The sequence below is a fragment of the Branchiostoma floridae genome, chromosome 8 (assembly GCF_000003815.2).
Source record: "Branchiostoma floridae strain S238N-H82 chromosome 8, Bfl_VNyyK, whole genome shotgun sequence".
NCBI classification, from domain to species: Eukaryota; Metazoa; Chordata; class Leptocardii; order Amphioxiformes; family Branchiostomatidae; genus Branchiostoma; species Branchiostoma floridae.
Window position 1 is genome coordinate 18,856,574 of NC_049986.1, and position 23,961 is coordinate 18,880,534.

At 40.4% G+C, this 23,961-nt stretch overlaps 1 protein-coding gene across 1 annotated transcript in view; it reads left to right on the forward strand.

The window, feature by feature from the left end:
• The window catches only part of LOC118420735, a 77,002-nt gene that overhangs the window by 45,069 nt on the left and 7,972 nt on the right, over positions 1-23,961 (forward strand). Inside the window, exon 12 of the mRNA XM_035827690.1 lies at positions 23,539-23,961. Within this exon, the coding sequence (XP_035683583.1) occupies positions 23,539-23,961 (423 nt within the window). The remainder of the gene's footprint in view (positions 1-23,538) is intronic.

Below are 23,961 nucleotides of genomic sequence, written 5' to 3' on the forward strand. Positions count from 1 at the left end.
AAATATGTTTTCATCAGTTTCATGTCATTAAGTGCAGATTTTTTTTATGGATGGGGTAAAGTTTTGTCCATCCCAACAAGCAAACTAATGACGGAGAGAACCCTGTTCCAAACTGAATAAAAATCCATAAAATTCCAGTTTACACTGGGTAAGCAAACTACTACATGCATGCTGCATAAAAATGTCCTAGATACATGTAGGATTCATTCTCCTAATATTTGTGGGGTTAAACCTAATATTCTAAAGACAGGTTAGGGATTTCAGGTTAACAGAATTTGAATCTACCGTCCGTTGACTTGATATTCCTACATTTTGTAAATAAAACGGATGTACAAAAACATGTAGGTATCACATCACAATGGATAAAGGTGAACTACCTTACATTACCTTCGCATTACATTTGTATGGTAGTATCAAACACTCCAGTGTCCATGACATTGTATTTTTCTTGAGTGGCTTTTAATGAAGTTAAAATTTAGAAAGCTTTTTGTTTTTCACCCATCTATATACGTACCATAACAGAAAGGATCTTGAAGTTGAGATTGAATGTCAGTTGCGTGACCCAAACTTCCCTCGACGTTACAAGAGAGCTTTGCGATGACGTGTTACCGTGTATTTTTGCTGCGCGCTGCACATTTTCTTGATCACACAGCACTCAGTGTGTACTTCTGAGATTGCGAAGCCGGAAGAGTAGATTCTATTAAAAGCTATTCTACGTCGGCATGTCAGTCATCTACTCTCCACTCTGCACATCTAGCTGGAGTGGTTTGTTTTGAGTAGTTCTGTCACGTTGCAGACTTCAACTTCGCTGTTTTTGCAAAACAAACCATGGGTCTGGAAAAGGAATGAAGTGAAATAAACCGTAAATCTGTTTTAGAAAATACATGAACCTTGTTTTCCTGTGTCAAATTTGATGTGACCATGTGTTTGATTTTCATTAAGCAAACCATGTACTGACAGTCACATTCAATTTCAATTTTTAAAATTTTGATGTAAACAAATACTATGATAAACTCAACATCAACATCTGATTTTCATTGCACTCCTCTAGCTGTTTACATATTGTCCTCTCACTAAATCTTCACTTGATGGTCCATGTACAAAATGTACATGTACATGTATATATTGTACACAATCATGTAGTATCTGAAAAATCAGAAAGCATAAAACGAAGTCAGTTTAGCCTGTTATGGGTTACTTTCTTCCTTATTACATTGCACAACAATTATAATTCACTGAACTATACACATTCGTTTGTTCCCTCAAGTCATTACTGAAGTTTGTTGACACTAAATGACAGTCCATTTGTTGTAGTTTTTCTGTGTCGCTTGATCCCCAAGGACGAACCAAGGAAAGATACCAGGGGTCACAAATTTGACTTTGATTTTCGTCTTCCCAAGACCTTCCCTCTACAAAAATAGCATCACAATCCATTCAGAGGTTCTTATTACGTCATGCTTTCCACAAATATCTGGAAAAACGCAGACTACATATAAATCGTGACTAAAACTAGACGTATCTTCCACCCACGGCATTGCTGAAGTACACTGTAACCATAGTTACCTTGATTCCAAGAAAACAACGTCTATTGAGATCAAATTATGTCAATTAGCAAACGTACAATACACCTGTGCCCAATTGTTGTGCATGTCAGGCTAAGTTTAGACCTCCGGTAGGTATAATTTGCTTGCAAGGTCGTGCGGTACATGATTATACACGGGTTGGACAAGTTTGCAAAAATACACGGGTAAAGACAAGTTAACACGATGTTGATGCAAATGAGTTATACATTTGTACATGCTTTCATGCATTTTACCTGCATGAGCAAAGAAATCCACTTAATTCATTTCAAACTCTCAAAGTGTGTAACGATGTTTTAACTACAAGATTAGGCAGGCCATAATGCCCTGGAGCGCATTTTATTCAGTCTATTATACCAATATCCAGTCCCAAATAGCACGGGCCCGATTGGGCAAGTATCCGAGGATAGCACAACATGCGCTTGCTCAATCAGAACATTTAGTTGCCCATTAAAAACAAAGCACGTACACGTACAGGTAGGGGGTTTTGACCTAATACCCTGGAGTCTTGTGTAACAGTACACTGAATCACCAAGTCTACAAGACTTAGTACAGCACAAGGTGAGCTTGCTCAATCAGAACATTCACTTGCCCATAAAGACGTACAGGTATGACCTAATACCCTGGAGTCTTGTGTAACAGTACACTGAATCACCAAGTCTACAAGACTTATAATAGGTCAACGGCAGTAAAGGACAGAGTGCATTTACATGCACGGGTGAGGTCTTAGTGCAATTCCCACTCACTTATAAGACCAATTTAAGTAAAGAATTCAGTGCTCTTTCTTTGAGGTAAATCCTTGCAAAGTACAAAGGTATCAAAACTCGAGTGCACATTATCCTTACTAATAGCCTATTCTGCTTAGTCAGTTAAAAACAGATTCGTTGAGTCAGCACAGTTCTTTGCTCTTTCTACATAAATTCTTGCATTAAAGTATCGAAACGTGTACCCAAATGTGTGCATGTGTGTTTTCTGTAAATCCTTGCAAAGTACAAAGGTATCAAAACTTGAGTGCGCGTTGTCCTTACTAATAGCCTATTCTGCTTAGTCAGTTAAAAACAGATTCGTTGAGTCAGCACAGTTCTGTGCTCTTTCTCCATAAATTCCTTCATAAGTATTGAAACATGTGTACCCAAATGTGAACACGTGTGTATTAAAACCAAAGTTGATAAGTACAGGAGAGATCAGAAATGTGCTCTTTTCCAGTGATTCTGTGCAAAAGCATGAAATATAGATATGTCCAAATCCAAAGCCTTCACTGCCAACTTGAGAACAAAGTTTATAAAAGCATAAGAAACATCTGTGATCTTTCCAGTCTGCTCTTTCTCCATAAATTCTTGTAGTGAACCATAAATATCGAAGCACGTGTACTCAAATGTGTACAGTCACATGTGTATTAGAATCAAAGTTGTTTTTACACTTAAAAGTACAGGAGGATCTGTGCTCTTTTCCAGTGATTCTGTGCAAAAGCATGAAATAGAATAGAGTGCCCAAATCCAACTTAGCCTTATTGGCGGAGCACTGCCAACTTGAGAACACAGTATTTAAGTAAAGGAAAAAATCTCTTTCTAGTCTAATAAATCTGTGCAAAAGTGCAAAGGCATTTAGAGTCGATCTTCTCAGCCTCTCAACCTTTCAGCATAATTAGTACTGGGCTTGCTTCCACACCCTTGCTGTGCGATAAGTTACCTGTACCACGCTCTGTAACCACCCTGTATGCATGCACATGTAGAGAAGAGCCCTCTCTCTACATCAGATTCTGTTAGTCTCAGCGATGTTTGATTGAGGAGAGAAGCTCTTGTAATCCCCGTCACATTTGGTGAAAATCGATCGGACGACGATTCTGCGGCAATCGCCTGAGCCTCGCTTATAATAATTATAACTTTATTGCACAACAATTGTACTAGGTACATATGGCTTATACATTAAAAAAATGTTTCGGATTCCGTTATTCTCAGCGATGTTTGATTGAGGAGAGACGTTCTTGTAACAGACACTGCCAGGACCCTTGATACTTATCACGCTGCATTGATTCTAGCTCGGGGACCCAGAGGATTTCAGCAGCCTTCGTTGATAAGCCCTGACTGCACATGGACTTGCCACGTGCGTGCTTGTGATGATAAATTCTTGTATGCGCAATGTAAGTTCAGGACCTTAAACCAGCAGAGTCAGAACTATAAGTATTTGTCCTGATTTTTCCAAGGCATTTAACCGCAAATGTGGGTGTACATGTAGCTTAACGTTACTTTTTGTGTCAAACCTTACAATACCCCATATAGGGCGGCAGGGCCACTGTTAAGCTTTTTTTTTACCCTGATATGTCTGTGTGAGATCCCCACTTGAAATCAGAAGTTTATCTTCAATTGCACTATCTTTAGTTTGTAAATACATGACTTTTTTTGTTCACCTGTTGCTAGCCCCTGTAATGAGCTTGTTAACAAGTGACTAAAGCATGCTAACGTTACTTCCCTAAGTGATGTAACTTGGCTGTTTCCATGACTGCGAGGCATCCGGGATGGAACTTTGCTTGTGGGCACAGACAAAACTCTTTCATCTGTCTCAAAATATTACACAGTCCCATGGGGAAGGCTATTTTTGAAGCATCATAATTCATATTAAAAAGGCTAATTAGACACATGATACGTCCCCCGGGGCATCAGGTGTAATTATTTCACTGGATCAATGAATGAAGACCTTTAAATATACTTCTGTCCCACTTTTTCCCCACATCCGTGTAACAATCATATACACGTGTACATACATTAATTGTGTATGTATAATAGTATCTGAAGTGAGGAAATTTACTAAAACATGCCTCATTAATAAAATGCTTCTATGACGTTATCATACAAAGGACAATCTTCTGTATGATGTACTTTGTCCAAAGTTTACTTAAATACTTTAAACTTAATGTTATGACTACATGTCTTAACGACAAATTAAAAGCTATCGCACAGTCCAAGGAAGACTATTTTTAAAGCATTACACATGACATGTATATTAAAAAGACCAAGACACATGATGCGCCCCCTGGGGCATCGTCCTGCTAGCAGGAGTAATTATTTCAGATCACATTTACAACAGGAAATCGATTGAGGTCAGATCTATCAGACTTGCATGGGCACACAAATTTCCGGAGTGCGGCATATCGAAAATTAATTCCCCAACTTTGAAGAATCTCTTATATGAAAGTGCGTGTGTGAGGTATAGATAGACAAGGCTTACGTTAGGTGCCATGCATGTATTCAAATGTACAATGTATATATTAAAGTGTGTGATTGTGTATATAGCTCTTCCGGCACCCTCTGTGTTGTTAATGAATTTGATAGTAATTATGTCTAGATGTATGTTGTAATGACTTGTACATTTCGAACTAAAATTTACTTAATTGAATGAACACAGTTGAGCACCTGATACCAATTGGTTGTCACTGAGAGCTCAATCCTTGAGAGGGCATCTGGTTGGGGCTGCATCGTCTTTTTTGGAAGGGACGTAAAATGGGTAAAAAGGAACGTAAAAAGTGTTTGAGGAGGTGCCTCAATCAATGTTAACCCTTGTCCTGCTGGCTTTCTATACCAAAACTCGCCCCCACTGCTGGGGTTCCCAGACCCCTTGGAAACAAAGGGTACTAGTTTGATTTTGCTTATTTTTAGTTACTTTACCTTACACTAACCCCATAAAGGTACATATCATTGTAAAGCTTACAATGTGTACTTTCAAGAAATGTTGCATACATTTACAATTCTATCAGTCATAAGGGTTTACAGAGGCAATAAAACAATAAAACACACTTTTTCATTAAACTTTTGTATTCCACTTTCATATCATACATTTCCAGTGTCAATTTCTTGACTACAATCTATTTTAAGACTTCTGACAACATTTTCTTGCCCATGTGAGAAAAAGAATCATGCAGGTATTGCTACAGGTGAGTTAATGATTGGACATTGTCCTTGGTGCTGAACTGGCTTTTCTGTCTAACTACTATCCCTTCAGTGTTGAATAAACTTCATTCTGACACTGTCTGGCAAGTGAAATAAAAGCTTGTTGTACCATAAATTCAAGCTTGCTGTCTTTACCTTGCTTGAGAGTCTAAGTTAAGTTATCTGCACCTAATATATTTATCATAAAGTCATAAAAAGCAATAAAAAATAGATTAGTCCACAATACGTCACAATCATATCTACAGCACCAGTAAAAAAACTTTTGACATCAGACAGTACAAAGTTATTGAGGAGTCCTGGGGACATGACAACGATACATGGGAGGTAAGAAAATAAACAGGTATTGCTACAGGTAAGTTAATGATTGAACATTGTCCTTGGTGCTGAATGGAGTATAATCACTATTCTTGTAGCATTGAATAAACTCGGTTGTGACACTGTCTGGCAAGTGGAATATAAGCTTGATGTACATCAAATTAAAGCCTACAGTCACTATATTGCTCGAGAGTCTATGTTAAGTTGTTTCCACCTATTCTATTGATCATTAAGTCATAAAAAGCAATAAAAGGTAGATTTTGTCCATAATCTCTCATACTAAGCTCTACAGTACCAGTAAGATAACTTGTGACAACAGTACAAAGTTCCTGAGGAGTTCTGAGGACAAGACAACGATACAAACGAGGTAAGAAAATAGATTCCCACTTCTTGAGGGGCCTACGTCATCACTCCGACTTGTTCAGGGGCCCCGGCGAGGTCAGCACCCGGCCTCGCACAATTGCCCCCCTCCCCCCCGGCCCTGACTGCATCCCCGACCCGGTTCCTGGCCTTCTCGGTCTTGTACACGGCCTCTCGCCCGACCACAGCCATGCCAGTCACGGTCACAGTCTGTTCCATCCGCCCCAAGATTTCCTGTAGCAAATAGGAGCCCCATGCATTCGGTAGCACGCCAAACTTGGATCAGATGTCGTCGTCCCAGCTACTCCACCACTTTCATTGGATTCTCTGCCCAAATCAGGTAAAATGGGATCGGAATCCTTCCATAAAGTATTCGGTGTGAATCTCCGATACCATAAATTGCGGCATTTTTACGTTAAATACTAAAATTTTCCACCGAAAACAGCCCAAACAGCAAGACAAAACACTTCCGCGTTATAGCAGACGAAAATGACGCTCATGAATATTAATTAGCCTCGCAAGGACTTCTGGGATGACGTACTTCCGGTTGCATAACAGGTCGTTGACCCCTGACCCCTGACCCATAACAGCTGGTACCTAGTTGCGTTCCCGCCACTACCACACGCGAGTGCTACGTACGTATCCCAGACATACCCCCCAAACTACAATAGTGTTGCGCCGCAAATAGAACATGCATGTGCAACAACACAATTGTAGCGCGCCGCAGGACTAGGGTTAAAGGGGTGGGCTAGCAACCCCTTTTAAAGATATAGTCCCTGCTACTGAAACAGAAAGGAAATTTGATGCCCTCTGTGTCACTAGGCACTTACATGCAAGGGTCTGAACAAATGAACCAAAATTAACTTTGTGTATCTGTTTCTTTATTTTTAGCCACAGATGTCGTCCCTTTTAGCCAATAAAACCACCTGTTTTCGCACGAAAAGCCAAATCAGGGTGAATCAGGGTGAATCTTGTTTTGAACAGCTCCATGCAAGGGTCTGAACTATGAACTAAAATGAACTTTGTGTTACTGTTTCTTTATTTTTAGCCACAGATGGCGTCCCTTTTAGCCACCTATTTTTGCACGAAAAGCCAAATCAGGCTGGGGTGATGTTGTTTTGAACAGCTCCAGCATATTGTATTTCAAGCATTCACTCCACTGACTAGTTACCTGTAGTAGGTTGTTTGCCAGTCCTACCGGAAGACTATTAAAGGAAAGGCTTTTGGCCTGTAGGACAGAGAGAGTTACATAAAATGCTTCAAGGGACACTGAACTCAAAGCCTGTCGTACACGTGACTGCATGTCTGTAACTGCAAATCATTAACTTCAGAAAGTTGTGGATTCATTGTGACCTGAATGTCATTTTGAGCAGCTTGATATTGTTCAATGACATGTACAATGTAGTTTCTGGCTCCGTGCATGTCATTGTGTGTATGCGCGCGTGCACGCGAATATCCAGAGCAATATAATATTAAACTTAGGAGCCTCTGAATGGATCGCAATTGTATTAAATTTTGGTATATAGGAGGTGTTGTGGACGCAAAGGTCTGTGGTGATTTCTGGCTTCCTGTTAGCTGACCCCCAGGTATATATACTGCTGCAGCAGAACTTTGAATGTTTGTATATTTTGTCCAGGACATGCTGTGGTCTTGTTAGATATGAAAATCATGATCAATATAGTTACTGTAATAATAAGTTGTGATGCATCTACTCTAATGTAAGAGTTTCAACCCTGAAGACGTTTGTTTCCTTGAATCTTCATAAGAAGCTCAAACCTGCCTGCATGATGCTTTTCATTGAGGTCACGAGGGAAGAGGTACCTATAGGGTCTGACAAAATATATAGCAGAGATACAGTTTAGACCATGTGGAATTAGCCAAATGTGGGAAATGTTTTTCCAAACCCAAAGTGATGTGTGACATTCTGGCTATCCCAAACAGCTAAACTTGGTTTCTTCAGAGCTACTGAAAGAGTTCCTGGAATGTGGCTGCTGCCCAAACTACTGGTACTTCAGGGCTCAAAATACCACCTGCATATGCAGGTTAGTGCAGGTAAAAATACTAAAATTGGAGCTGTGCAGCCAGGTAATTCTGGTGTCTACCTGCACCTAACCTGTATTGGTCCATGTACTGGGTTTTATGCATAAATGTCCTATGATGTACATGTAGGTGCATGTGGATTGTTCTTAGCTGCATTGGCTGTTATCTCCTATAAAGTATAAAAGAAAAAAATATCAATGGTACAAATAACAATTTTAGTATGATCCACACTTCCTAAAGTCAGAGTTGTGCAGGTAAAATTTGTCTGGTGCAGGTAATTTTCAATGTTACCTGCACCAGTGCAGGTATGCAGAAAAAAGTTTTTCAAGCCCTGTTAGGGGTACTTCTTCCATCTTCTCCCTCCTGGCTTATCTTGGGGCAGCAGCACTCTGTTTGCACTACTGTCTGAGACATCGCCTTGCCCTCTGACGTACTTCCTCTGCTATTTCCATGCACAGCGCCTCTCAAATCAATCCATCTATTTATAGAGGCCCCCTTGCTAGGGAGGCAGACTCACAGGCTGGAATTCCAAGGAGACTGGAGCGTTCCATCTGGAACGGGTGGTTGTCAAAATATGTCTAAAATCTTACAATGAGTAATTAACGAAGCTGGATGGACTAGAATTGTTTTGTTGAGTAGAAGGCTGCGTTGATGATAAGTCGCATGTTTAGGATGGAATATCGGAAGTGATGTCGGTAAGAAGTTGCCCCACCCCCGTGCTCCACGTGGTAGGTTCCAGTGTTGACTGGGGAAGTGGGAGCTCTTTCATATCACATTCTGAGGGGCTCCGCTGTCCATAAGGCAGACTACAGATGCTGACGGGTAAAGGCACCGCCACGGACGGCTCCGGCTCGAACAGGCGCTTCTCGCTCCCGCTGTCCTGCGTTAAGGTGAAGAGAAAGATCGCGCCGTACATTCACAGGATGAGTCTCGCCGATGTCTTGGTGGTGAGTGGAGAAATACCAGAAAATTGATTTGTAGACTTGTAAGAAATTATCCATGGTAGTAGGGGAGGGAGTTGTTTTCCGGAGCTGCGCAGAAAGTGCCCAGTGCCTACCCTTAGCCTGTTTCTTTTAGATAATTTTTTTCCCTGGGCAAATTTCGATCACAAAGGTCTATATTTCTGCAAGAGTGACTGAAGCATGTATATTTTTAAAATCTTGCCAAAAATTGTGACCTTTGGCATGCTTTGACCTATGAGTGACCTTCATATTCGAAACTGGCACATGGACTGATCCATTAGGGGAGGGGGTGCAATCCTGACATCATGACAATCATCTGGCTGTAGCTCGTTAAAATGCCGGAGTTGAACTCGGGCTTTTTGAACCAAAACAAACCTAACAAATCCAGCTTTGCAGTGGGGGTAAAGACTTGAGGTTTGAAATGTAGGTAAATGTGTTTTTAAGTGATTGTTTGACATGGCTTAACCATGCAGGGAATGGGCAATTCGATTTAGCAGCCCCTCCCCAGTAATATTGGAACTCTGGTCAGTGTCATGAGATCGCAGCTTCCTACAATGTTATTTTGATGGTTCTTACTGTAAGAATTGCATTGTCAACATTTGAACTAGCAGGATTTCTCTGTTTTTGGACATTGGCTCTGCGGATTGAAAATTGTCAACCGTTCTAATTGCATCATTACCATTGTCAGTGTGTCAAATATGATGCCCTTTTCAGTAACAATTATATTGCATGATTTGGTTAGAGTGTTTGGTGGCTTGCAAACACCCTTCAACAAAATGGAACTGTTGCAGCATGTTAAGGAAAATCGGTTTATCATTGTATAGTAGTTGACTTTTTCCTCAAATTGAACATTTTAGCAAGGAATGCCTCCAGTGACTTAACAGTTGATTACATGAATGGTTGGATATCTATGGTCTTTTATGATATTTTATTTATTTATTGGTTTGGCTGTTACGAACACACAGCCAGGGCTGCCCAACTAGCCTATGGCTATTTTATGATATTTCTAGTTCAAGGTTTCCTGGATTCTGGTTCGGGTCTTACATTCTTGGCTTCTGGTGAGAAAAACAAGCCTTTGTGCCCAGATGGCATTTTAAAAGGAAGTCCCTTCAATGCCAAGGTCAGAGTCTCATCTTAGAAACACATTTGTTGCCCCCGTCACTTTTGTTGCTAAGTTTAGCTCCAGAAGGATAAATAGTTGCCTGATTGCTGCTTTCCTGGGGTCCAGGGAAAGATTCACAACACAGATGAAGATTGGTGAAGTTTGTAAAAAAAGCTGAAAGGTTCGCGTTCTCCATCTGTACTTACTCTACATTTTGTTGCTCTTTGGTCTCTGTCCCCATTTCCGAGTACCTCCACGAAAATACTGAGGTGTTTTGGGGGCATGTCTGTACGTGTGTATCTGTCAGTCTGTATGCTCCTGGATATTTGTCAGCATTACTTAAGGTTTCCTAAATTGCTTTGACAATTCGTATGTGGGTTACTATAAGGTAAGTTGAAAAGTCAATTTATAGTCCTCCTTGTGGCTTGCCTTAATACTGCAGGAGATCTTCTGGCTTCTCTTTCTTCTGTCATGGACATGCTATTTTTTTGGTTCTTTTTTACTCTGTCTCCCTGACTGTGATCAAAATCAACTTGTTCCATTATGTTTACTTAATGTTAATGACTGTCAGATAATCACTTTTATGTGACTTTTTAAAGATTTATGTACAAGATAGAAATGCTCAGGAGTTGAGTGTTCTCTTAATTTCACCAGCTATTGCCTAAATGCTGGTTTTTTTTTACATTATTTGCAAAGATTTAATTTTTACAAAAAATGCAAATTAGATTGGAGGACCAGTTTGGACTGTCATATCGTACTATTATAGCCAACACACTGTCTGTAAGCAAGTATTAAGTAACGCACTGTCTAGGAATAACAGTCAAAACGAAGATAAACATTTAAATGTTGTTACTGTACAATTCATCAGTCAGTACCTGCCTACACAGAACACTTACCCAGGAGTTGATAAACTCCATTTCTACAGAGATATGGTGCTTAGGAATAACAGTTTAGGAATAACTGTCTAGGAATAACAGTCAAAAAGAAGATTAACGTTAAATGTTGTTACACTTATCAGATCAGTCATAATCTGCCCACATAGAACACTTACCCAGGAGTTGATAACCTACATTTCTACAGAGATACAATGTATGGTGCTTTAAGGAATAACTGTCTAGGAATAACAGTCAAAAAACGTTAAATGTACATGTAGGTTACTGTGCAGTACCAGGTTTCATCAGTCAGTATCTGCCCCCACAGAACACTTACCCAGGAGTTGATAAGCTACATTCTGCAGAGATACAATGTACGGTGCTTGACATGTGGTATGTTTGAGGACTGTGGTACCTGACAGGTCATGTTTATATTAAACTTTTAAATCTTTGTGGATGTAATTGTTAAGAAAATAGTTGAATCAGATACGTTTGACAATGTATATATAAGCCCTTCTGGAGTCAGGGTAGTATTTTGGTGGGAAAGCTCAACACAAACTAACTTTCAGTCCAGGTCATACAAAGATAAATCAAGCAGCTTGATAAATTCTCTAATAAGAGATTCAAATCGATGCTCATTTTCAGATATTTTGTAGATTGTACTCCGTACTACTTGTAAATTGCTTGTGGACCTTGCTATAACTTTTGAGGTGCCGTACCTCCTCACATCCTTAACCATGTAAAAATCCCCATGGGCAAAAAACTTCTGTTCTGAGACCACATAGTACATGCATGTGTGCAGGTGCATGTAATGTTAGTTCACCTTTATCCGTGGAGAAACCTATTTCCGTTGCTTTAAAAAACAGGGTATCTGGGAATATCAATACGATGGACGGTGGTTTCAAACTGCATTATTTCGAGATATTGCAGTTTTAAACCATCAGTCGACTTAAAATCCTTAAGTATCCTGTTTTTAGAAACAACGGATATAGGTTACCCTACGGAAAAAGGTGAACCAACGTTATGCGGGAACAAGTACATTGAACCCTGCTTTAGATTGTAGAATTAGATACATATTGCCTGCATGCATGCATGTGTGAAAATTCATGGTCTACCTATAGGAAGCCTTTTGTGTAGTCAGAAGGAAAGCTTTTATATAACACATTACTGCTTTAAAGTCCATGCTCATCCGTGAAAGGATCGAAGAAAAAGCCTATTCATCCAAATTACATGTGCGCTCGCTGTGCACAAAGGGGCCGAACCGACACGTGTAGCGGCGGCACGCGCTTGGCGGAAACCTGAGGGATTGATTAGCTGCGTACTGGAGCCGTGAATAGGATGTAAATAGAAATTCAAGGTGCTCGTGTCTGGTTTGAATAGGTGCTCGGGAAAAAAACAACTGTCTAGCATTATGTTACAATTTTAAGACCATATATCCGTACACAAAAATAAAGCTCTGGGTCATTTCAACTTGAGAAGGATCAGGACTGATCAAGGAGGTTGGACTGATCTAAAGCTTGTTGGTAAGCGCTTTATTTTTGTGTATGGATATATGGTCTTAAAATTGTAGCATAATGTTGACTACCGTCACAGATGAACTTACATTCAAACTGTCTAGCAGCTGAGGTTTTATTTGTATTGACCACCTCAAATTGTCTGTTTCATGATCTCCAACAATTGTAGGCCATTTTGCTAATTGTTACAGCTGCGGTTTTATTTGTACTGTAGAACTACCACCTTAAATAATTAATATCCAAATTACTCTAAATTAATAATGTCTGTTCCTTGACTTCCAACAATTGTATTGGCCATTTTGCCAATATACAGTCTGTTTGGTACTTTTGATGATACGGAAAGCAAAAAAGTTTGACCAGACACCACAAATACTGGAGTGTGTTTTTCTGGACATATATTTGTGACCATAGCGTGTCCAAAATACGAAATATCAAAACCACTAAAGCCGCTAGTGGGTTCCAACTTTAAGCATTTACTAGACGTAATTTGTTTATGTTGCCAACACCTACCAACATACCAGATATTATCAAGATTCATCTACGAAAACTCAAGCTATGCTGCTTGCAGACAAATTAACATACTTGCAGACACACGCACCAGAGGAAATATAGGAGGATACAACCTTAGTTAAAGTGGGTAAAAAAAAGTGACCTCCTTTTTTCTGAAAAAGGCAGACTGAAGTGATTAAATCTGCAAGGTATACCGCAGCAGAATAACAATCCGAGCTTAACAGTTAAGAGATAGATCATTAACATCTGTATGTTGGGCATGAGTTGCGTGCAACAGTTTGAATAAGCTGTCTGAGCTCTGCAAGAGCTGCATACGATGGAGCAAAGTACGACCTTTCCAGGGCATTTTCTCTAACTGGAGGGCAGGAACCTAGTCCTGGGAGGGATCGGAGATGATTCCAACTGCCCTTTTAATACCTGGAGGGTTCGGATTGTCTGACATGAAAGGTTAAATGAGGTATTTGACTGACACGTGCCGTCAACACACGTGTTGAAACGGCAAGCTTAACTGTTCGAGGTCATGGTAGAGGTCGGCGTCCTTTGGAAACTTTAAGGTGAAAATCAGGATCTTGTGAATCAGTTCAGCTCGCTGAAAGATAGAGCAAAGAAATTTCCCTAGCTATTTTCAACAAGTAGGAGGAATATTGGACCACTGCTTAACAGTCCACTCTTACATTTACACCAACATTAGGACTGCAAGCATTTGCACATAGATATATAGTGAGTACCTCTAACTTATCACATGTTTCCCTCAGTCTAACTAATCAAAAATGAATGTTAATGTTATATTAGGTGAGCAATAATCGCATGAATTGAAACTCCCCTATCTCTATACAGGTCCAGAGGTACGGTCAGTTTTAACCATTGGACTACGCGTGCACACACAAGAGGCAATGGAAGATGTTAAAAAGCCCATCACATATTTTTTTTTTTTTGCTTTTGGACAGACGAGAACAATGTGGCACTGCACTCTGGTCAGTAACATTTTAACAGTGCCACATACACACACATTTTTAAAAAGCAATTACACTTTTGAAAATGTCATTCTCCAAGCAAACAAACCATGGCAAGTAGTTTACTTGCTCTGCTGTATGCAGGTCCACAAACCAATTAACCTAGAAAAGAAGACGGATGTGGAACTCTCAGAAGATCAGGGTGGTGTAGTCGCCTGCCCTGGTGTTTAATTTTAGATCTCAAAGGTGACCCATTTCTCTCAGATTTTACCCTGTGGGCTGCTAACTGAAGGAGTGGACAGGAAAGACCGATACACCTGCTTAATATAGATGTGAAACGGAAGGATACAGCGCCCAGCAAATTCTATTTAAGACCAACTTGCTCTTGATGTGGGGTTGCAAGTCAAGTATTTAAAGAACAATATTAGAGTAGAGTAAGACTTCTTCGGTTTGGTAGGAGTCTGCACTCCCTGGAACAGCTATTGGGGACAGAATTGTCTGGAAGGAGAGAGTAGACCTGGTCGTGGTGATGATGATGCAAGTTATATTAAAGTGTTAGTTACTGTAACGATTACCCTTATGAATAAGGTGTTCCATTTGGCCCAGTACAGTAACACTGGTGACACTTGATTTTGATAACTATTCAATTTCAACAGTTGTAAAATTTGTGTTGTAAAAAAAAACTGATAGGTAGGTAGTTTAGGAAACTGCAGACTGTTCAAACTCTATAAAAGTGATAGTTACTGTAACGATTAACCTTAAGGGGTTCCATTTAGTCTGGGACAGTGACACTTCTGTCTGTTGCTTTTGATAACTATTCAACAGTTGTAAAATTCATGTTGCAAAAATAAGACAAGACCAGGCATAGTTTAGGGAACTGCAGACATTTCAAACTTTGCTGGACAGAATAAAGAAGAGGAGAAGTTGCGCAGTGTTGATCCCAGAGAACCAGCACCTCGACTATATCATTTTAACATGCGCGTAGCGATCCCACCTTGCCTGGCCCCCAAGGACTCCCATTCACCAACCCAAGCACGCGCCGGCGGTGGAGAGGCCAATTTGCATGTGCGTCATTCGGCCTCCAATCTATCCTGCTGACGGGCGAGGTTAATGGAAAAAGAAACTGTTAAAAGGCAGTCGTACTTAAAAACATCCACGCGTCGCAAACACGAGCCATGAATTCTACCAACCAGGCCCTAAATCTGTACCTTTATGGTGCTTATTTCACAGGAGCGCGACGTGTTATGATGTGTAAGGTTTAATTTTAGCTGTGCAAAGGGTATCGTTTTTTGTTTGTAACGGCGAGGAAAAATATCGCCTGGGTCACCATTAAGCTAGGGTTAATGCGAGAAGCGTCAGGAGATAAACGGCTTATCTTTGCGCGGCGGTTGGTAATGAACGATTCTCACAAAGCCTCTTTTGTCTAATTCTTACTTACAATTTATCGGCCTAGACTCGGTTCTGTATTCATGGTGAGACTTAGTCATTTTCTTTTGGTTCAGGATGGATGCGTTTTGTCCTGTTGGATTTGGGCTCACAAATATCACTGCCTCTTTACAATGCTTTGTCATTGTGTATGTCATATTTATAGAGGGATGACATATAGATAAATTTTCTGAAACTTAGTGAAAGGTGCATATTATTATTAAATCATTTTTTAAATAATTTTTTTCAAAATGAATAAAACAATAAAATTTAAGAAACAAGAAATGAAATTGATGTGGCCAACATTTGTAAAGGCTGTTACTACATTGCTAATTAGTGACAATAAATGATTGTGCATTAAGTTTTTCATTTAGTTTTTCAACCTCCTTTCTTCTCAATTTGAGATTGAAAGGTGCCCAAGACTCAGTCTGACAGGTGACATACAACATACAAATGTAAGCTGTGAACAAGGAAAATCTTCAACCCTTAGGACATAAATTCCTCTTTACTTTCAATATAAATCTAAGATTTACATCTTAACTACAGTAGAGTTTGTGTAAGGGTTACACATTATGTGTTCTGAGTTTGTTAATACCCAATTTAATGTTGCCCGGGCTCCAGCAACGGTTGGAACAAACTCAAAGCAAGGCAGGAGTGAGCAGGGGGTTTTCTTCTAAAATATTACAAGTACACGGGTGTGCTTGGAGCAGTGACCAAGTGGCAGGGTGGTGTAGAAGTGAGCTTTGCTCTAAATGTCCATGTTGTGGAGTGGAGTTTCAGACAGGGTTGTAGCCAGCACCCGTCCTTCAGTCCTTTGAAGGAATTTTGCAGCTGGGGACTGAAACAAATTTTGCCCATTCCGTCCTCTGTAATGGACGAAAACTATATGTAAAGTCAGTAAAGATATCAAAAAACTGTCTTCTGGTGTAATTTTTCACCAAAGCAGATGAACAGCTTAGTCTACCAGCAAAATCTACTCCTCAAAATGCAGGAAATTGGGTTTCAGAGGGTCTAGATTTCAAAATTTTTCAGGGGAGTATGCCCCCAGATCCCCTTAGGAACGTTATGCCTGCGGCTCGATCTAGTTCTTTCTGATTCAAAATCGAGGGGACTGAAAATGATTTCAGGCTGGCTACAACCCTGGTTTCAGAGAATTTTAAGTTCAGACAGGTCACAGTTGAAGACATTGGCCACATTCATTGTATGACCTAGTCCGGGAGAATGATTAAGGCTTGAAAGTGCAGTGCCCTTCTTCCCCTATTCAGAAAACCCTAGCATTATACTTGTATATGATCATTATGTAATTGTCTATGGGAGTGCACATCAATTTTACTGTTAATCGCTACATCCCTCGTAAAAATTTGTCAAAAGTTGCTGGTACCACTACATGGAGACCCCCGATGTGGGAGCGGCATTAACAGTTGGAACAGACAAACCAAGGCAGGAGTCAGACCGTTTGGAAGCTAGCCTAAATTTAGGAAGGGAGGAAATAATCTCCAGGTGTGGACCAGGTTTGTTGGGTTAAGCTGCACGTTTGTCAGCTGGAAACCTTTCACAGGGAGTCCGGGCGAGCGACCAGTTACCCCTGGATGACGCAGGTTTGGCTTCGGGTTTCCAGTGACGTTCGGCTGCTGAGAAACACCGCTAAAGAAATAAACACATCCGCTGCCTCGCTCGATCTTAAAACAGTTTGATACATTTTCTAGAGAACACCTTAAAGTTTGCAAGTGCTTAGTCCATCAGATTGAGGGGTCATTCACAATGTGGGCCAAAAATCGCCCTTCAACTTCTCTTTCACTTGTCAAATCCTGCAAGAGAGTAACTGTTGACTGTCAACTCATGACACATCTGATAATAATGTGGCTTTCCAAGCCTTTTTTTCAAACTTAATTCACGAAAGCTCAAATTGGCGTACAGGGCGCTTTTCGTTGAGATCCATTCTAGCATTTGACATTGAAGATGAACGTCACTTTATCGTGGATTGTTCACGGTATAATGATTAACGCTCAAAGCCATTCACTTTTCTTTCCACTTACTCAAAAGACTTTAATACATCCCATCCAGCAGATAAATTCAACTACATTGTACATTCTTAGGGGACACAACCCTTTCTGACAGTGTCTTCAAGTAGGTAAACAGACTGTAGGAAAGTCGCAGTACTTTGTCGCGTCAACAAAGATCGGTCTGTGTGATGACAGAAGTCCACGGTTTGTTTTCTTTCTGCTGGCAATGTTGTTGACATTCAGTAACACATGCTATGTAAATAATGTAAAGCACACCATACTTAATCATGAACTTTTGACCCACAACAGATGCCACTTTCTTTCCTCTTTTCTTCGATCTTTATATATCAAATATGTATCCTGATAAATCTGCTTTTGTAAAACAATTACTATATGTGTATATAAATGTAGCACAGCAGCATTTTTAAGATACACTGCTATGATATGAGACTTTTATCACACATTCATACATAAACATCTGTGGTAAAATATCATTGCTATACTATAAGTGTAGCATGACAAACAATATAATTTTTGACTAATTTAAGATGACTTTTTTTGGCTTGCAGAAAACACAAGATCAATACTAATACTGTAATGATAATACTAATACTGTAATGATAATACTAATACTGTAATGATAACAAATAAAATAGTTTTACATGTACTGTTAAGTAAAATGTACTCTAGCAACTGAAAACTCTTAAGAGATACAAAATTCAGCCTATGGCTGCAAAGTATCTTCAGGATCTGATTAAAAGTTTCAAACTCTTTTCCATATTCCTGAAATGATGACATTAAACTATATCATAATATGTACCAATAGTTTAAACCCTGGGAGCAAAAACCACCAGACCTTATACCCGTACCCCTACCTGCCTCATATTTCAGAAGGAGTTACATCTTGTAACCGGAGCAATGGCCCGGAGTATGTAGAGTGTTCACCTTGCATTCGGTAGGTCGTGAGTTCGATCCCCGGCCGAGTCATACCAAAGACTCAAAAAATGATACATGCAACTTTCTCTGCTTAGCACTCAGGACTAATGAGAAAGAGTATGGATTAGTTAAACACGCATCACTATAGTAACCCCCTGCTGTAGTGACTTGCACAAATGTGTGGCCCAAGGGCTTCGAAGTGGAGATGGGCGCCACCCTAAGCATCTGCATAGATGCACGGGCAACTTTAACTTAACTTAAGTTACATCTTGTATCTAACTCATCTGGAACTGGCTAGTCTATATTTAGTCCAGAGACTATATTTAGCTCCTCCCAGGAGACCACATGTGGTTTTGCTGAAAGGGCAACTTTAACTGTAAACAGGCTGTGGAGTTTAAAGCTTGGCAGAGGTCCTTGGCAGTCAATGCCATTAGCCTCAGTTTGTCCTCAGTGAGGGGTCAGACACAATGTTCTGGTTACCTTCACTAAGAAGGTTATATCTTATCCTGACATCCTCTCTGTCATTGTTTGAGCCCCACTGTCTTTGGCCAAGGAGCAGGGCTTTCTCCGGGGCTTTCTCCAGGTCATTCCCCCCTGGGACAGAAATCTGACTTTTGGGACAGAAAAATTCACCCTTGCCATCCCATAAAGCTTTTGAATTAATAATAACTGCATTAGACCCCTATACTATCTTATGCTACCATAGGATCTGCTTGGAGATGATGCCTTGCATGAAATTTGGAACCCCAGTCTTGAAGAGGTCATTGAACTCTGGATGTTTCAGGTGGCAGGAAGCAAACTGGGATGGTTTGGGTTTCTGGTGAAGCTGGGAATACTCAGGTCGTTCACCCCTCCAGGGTTGGGCAAGTTTTCTAAAATTCACTTGTCCATAGAAAATTTACTTGCCCGAACTAACTTTTCACTTGTCCGAACATTAAAATTTTCAATTCCATCAATGGAATTCTCTTATTGTTGGCTATATTTTTCTGTGTTGACCTATGCTTGATGCTATGACTCTGAAAGGAAACAAGTTTATCAAAATCTCTCTCATGAAAAAACCTTGCCCGGTCGGACAAGTGGGGTAGGACGTTCACTTGCCTGATCAGCACTTTCACTTGTCCTGGACAATCGGGCTAGTGCACTTGTCCAACCCTGCCCCTCAACACATGGAGAAGACCTTCCAACAGGGTTCTAAGCCAGCATCCGTCCTTCCATGCTCTGACGGAATTTGGCCGCCGGCAACGGACAAAAATTTTGACCGACAAAAATCGGCATATTAAGATATTAATTGAACCAAGCTGAGTCTGCCAACAAACTTTGCTCCTCAACATAAAAATAAAGGAAATAGCCTTTCATATCATCGGGTATAGATTTCAAAATTTTCCCAGGGAGCATGCCCCTGTTCCACCTTTTCACATTGTTGGTCCACTCGGTGGTCTTCTTGGACCATTATTGATGTAATGGTTGAACCCAATTTTTTTCTTCTTTCACTGATGCAATTTTCATCTGGTGTCCATTATTGCAAAATGCTGATCTCGATCCTCCAATACACCAAGTTGCCACAGGTGGTCTGGAAGGGGTTACTTCAGGCCAGTGACCCTAATTTGAGAGACATTTGTATATTTATTGACTGACAGACCACATGCACCATGTATCCTTGACCGAAATATGGTCACTCTCCAGTCTACAATTTGTAACAGATGTACATGTGCTTGCTTTTTATCTAACCTCTTTTCTACCATGCAAACTCATTTGGGAGTTGGAACACAAATTTGGTACCCGAGCAGTTTGAAAACAGAAGTTATTTTCCAAACTTTATGGGCTCTATTTAGACTCACCAAATATCAACCTGTTAACAGATGTACAATTATGATTGGATGCCTTAATTCTTATGAATGAGCATTTTGCAGTTAAGTTTTGTAAAAAGTTGAACTAGAACGCTGCCCCTGTAGTACATTTTCTTTCTTAGGCCACAGCAATTTAATTTGCTGGTTCTAAGATTTTTAAAAGAATATAAGACAATATGCTTCAAAAACATAATGAAACGAGAAAGCGGATGCACACGTTCGGCCCGATACCGTCCTGACGGAAAAAGGCTACGCCAACCATTTTCGAACACGACCTTCCTTTCCGCAACCGCTACTCAAATACCAAATATCATTAAAATCCATACACAGCTTCTCGAGTTATATGCTGTTGACCTACATATAGGGACACAACATGAGGCCTTAACCGAAAATATAACCTTCTCGGTGAAGGTAAAAAAAGCCGGAGGACTAGTTTGATTCCTTGGTGCACTCAATCATATTCAAGTTTTCATCTCTGGCTGTTGCTTTTATGATGTCTACTTGCTTTATCTTTTCACTTTCAAAAATGATGGACCAGGGCACGAAATACTTTTTTGCGCATACCTGCACTGGTGCAAGCAACATTGAAAATTACCTGCACCAGATAAAGTTTACCTGCACCACTCTGAATTTAGAAAGTGTGAATCATACTGAAATTGTTCAGGAACTATTGCTATTTTTTTCTTTTAACAGTCAATATTAATGCAGCTAATAACAATCCATATACACCTACATCATAGGACATTTATGTATAAAACCCAGTACTTGGACCAGTGCAGGCTAGGTGCAGGTAGACACCAGAAATACCTGCACAGCTCCAATTTTACCTGCACTAACCTGCATATGCAGGTGGTATTTCGAGCCCTGTGGACTATAAATCTTACAAATTTCCCATATTGATGAGACTGGGCAGATCTGACTGGTCAAATAACAGTAGTTTTCTGTTAGTATATTAGCTGGCATAGTAAGTTGGCTGGCACAAGTTGTTTTGGTAAACCTGTCACTCTTCAGTGTTCTTGCCTGTCGCATGATTTGGCATATTCGGCAGTCGTTTTTCGGGCGGACGCCTTCATCTGTGTCTAGCGCTGTGCGATATTTTTATCACAAAGAAGTACAGTACCGGCCGTACTCAGCATGTGCTTCAAAACTTCCGACAAACGAAACCATAAAACAACATGCATGGTGTGTATCTTTTTTGTTTTCCATTTTTTTGATATTTTGATTTGTTAATTAACCTCTCTGGTCTATGGTTGGAAGCCAACATACTGTCAATGCATTTAAGTTCGCGGGGATTTACTTCCGTGGTAGCGGGAAAATGGAGTATTCGCCATAGACTGTAGTCACATACTGTAATGGAATGCAGTTGGTTTTAAGTTAGCGGTGAAGTGGCCACTGCTGAAACCGCAAACATGAAACATTTCTGCTTTTACAGTAATTATAGATTCATCAGCATTTTACAGTTAAGTTTTGCAAGCAGTTGAGAGAGAATGCCTCCCCTGTGTTTCATTTTCTCTCTTAGGTAAAAAAAAAGTGTACAATTCTTACATGAAATTGGCCTTTGACTTTGTTCCAAGCTTTGTGCTGTATGTGTTCCTAAGAGACACACCAGGGTTGGACAAGTTTTCTTAAGTCCTATCAGGCAAGTACATAAAAAAAAAAAAAAACTTTCCACTTGTCCGAAATGTAAAATGACATTTTTCTATGTACATGTATTTTCACTGCAAGCAATGGAATTCTACTATTAGTGGCTCTATTTTTCTGTGTTGACCAATACTTGAATGACTGTGAAAAGTAATCAAAATCTTTACTCATGGAAAAATCTTACTTGGCCGATTGGGCAAGTGGTACCTGTAGGACATACAGATGTTAGGACATACACTGTCAGTTAGTGCCAGATGGGCAGTAACTCACTTGCCCTGGACAATAGGGCTAGTGGACTTGTCCAACCCTCAGCTGCTCACCCTTCTTGCTACCTGTTGAGTGTTGACTCAAGTGGTGAACTGAATTTTCCAAATTTATTGCTGACTTAGTCAGCTGGCATAGTAAGTTGGCTGGCACAAGTTGCAGTGGTAAACCTATCATTCTTCTGGGGAAACGCTGCGGTGTTTTGTCGGGTGATTTGGGATCTTTTTTCAGGCGGATGCCTTCATCTGTGTCTAGCACTGTGCGATTTTTTTTGTCACAGCGAAGCACTCAACATGTGCTTTAAAACGTCCGACAAACGTAACCATAAAACAACACGTGTGGTGCGTATCTTTTTTGTTTTTCGTTTTTAGTATGTTATAGAATTTTACAGGGTTGCCTCTCAGGTCTTAGAGTTTGTACCCGAGCCTCACAGTTGGTAAGGGGAGATCCTGGTTCAATCTTGGGTAGGGCTGGCATCTTTTGGTAAGGATGTGAAATGGTGGTTCCGCGTTCGAGGAGGTGCCTCGAGCATGTTAAAGGGGAAGGGCTAGCAATCCCTCCCTGTAAAAATATACCGTATATTCTCGAATAAAGTACGCACCCCAATTAAAGTACGCACCCCTGATTTCGGACAAGTCTTAGACTGATTTTTGGGACTGAAAGGTAAAATGGAAAAACTCAAATAAAGTACGCACCCCTTCTCCACCAATTTTGAACAGACCTTTAACTGGATAAATTCAAATTTATGATGTTTTCCCCCGGTTATTTTGCATAAGATAACCTGGGGAATTGCCTACTGCAATTATAAAAATCACTGTGAACTGGTAGAAGAAATCAGGAAAAACCAGTTGTACAAGTCAAAGTCACTAACTCAAAAGGATTGTATGGAAATGCCAATCTTATGTAAATCATGTTTAGACAATTTCTTTGTTTCATGTTTAGACAACTACAAGACAACAACAATGTGCATGTTTTGAAAAATTACTAGAAGTGTAGCTCCACCTTGCTTTATTTTAGGCTTTTTTTACCATTTCTCTGTGCAGTGACCTCAAATAAAGTACGCACCCCAACTTTGGCAACAACTTGTAGCACCTTTTTAATTTTGAAAAGTTAAAAAAGTGCGTACTTTATTCGAGAATATACGGTATCATGCTACTGCATGCTGTCTTATCATGCTACTGCTATTGCTTGCGGTTCGAATCCTGGGAGCCAGGAGACTGTTTCTGAATATTGAGTCTAAATTTTGTCTTTTTTGTATCCTCTTCTTCAGGAGCACTCAGACTGGAGTACATGCGGCATAGGGGAAAGATGGGACATCGCTGCCATGGCCAAATACATGCAGGATCATAGCGAGGAGAGCTCCAAACTAGGCCTCTGCCCCCTCAACATGGGTCTCAATGGTATCATCCAAGATGGCGGCTCGCCGCAGCCCAGCCCTTCGCCAGAGTCCGAGCCGGAGAAGTCGATTGACGTGACCTCGCCGCACGTCCACTTCCTGGTGCCCAACGTGCCGCACGAAACGTTCGAGGAGCGAATGGAGGTCGCTTGCCCGGAGACGAACGACTCGGGCACGAGGAAGCGCAGAATATCGTTCCTGAAGAGATCTGGCACCGTGAAGAAGCGCTCCGACGAAAAGGACGGCATCCTTCTGAGGCCTAGAAGCCATTCCGCAGGGGTCTTGAACAAAAGCGAA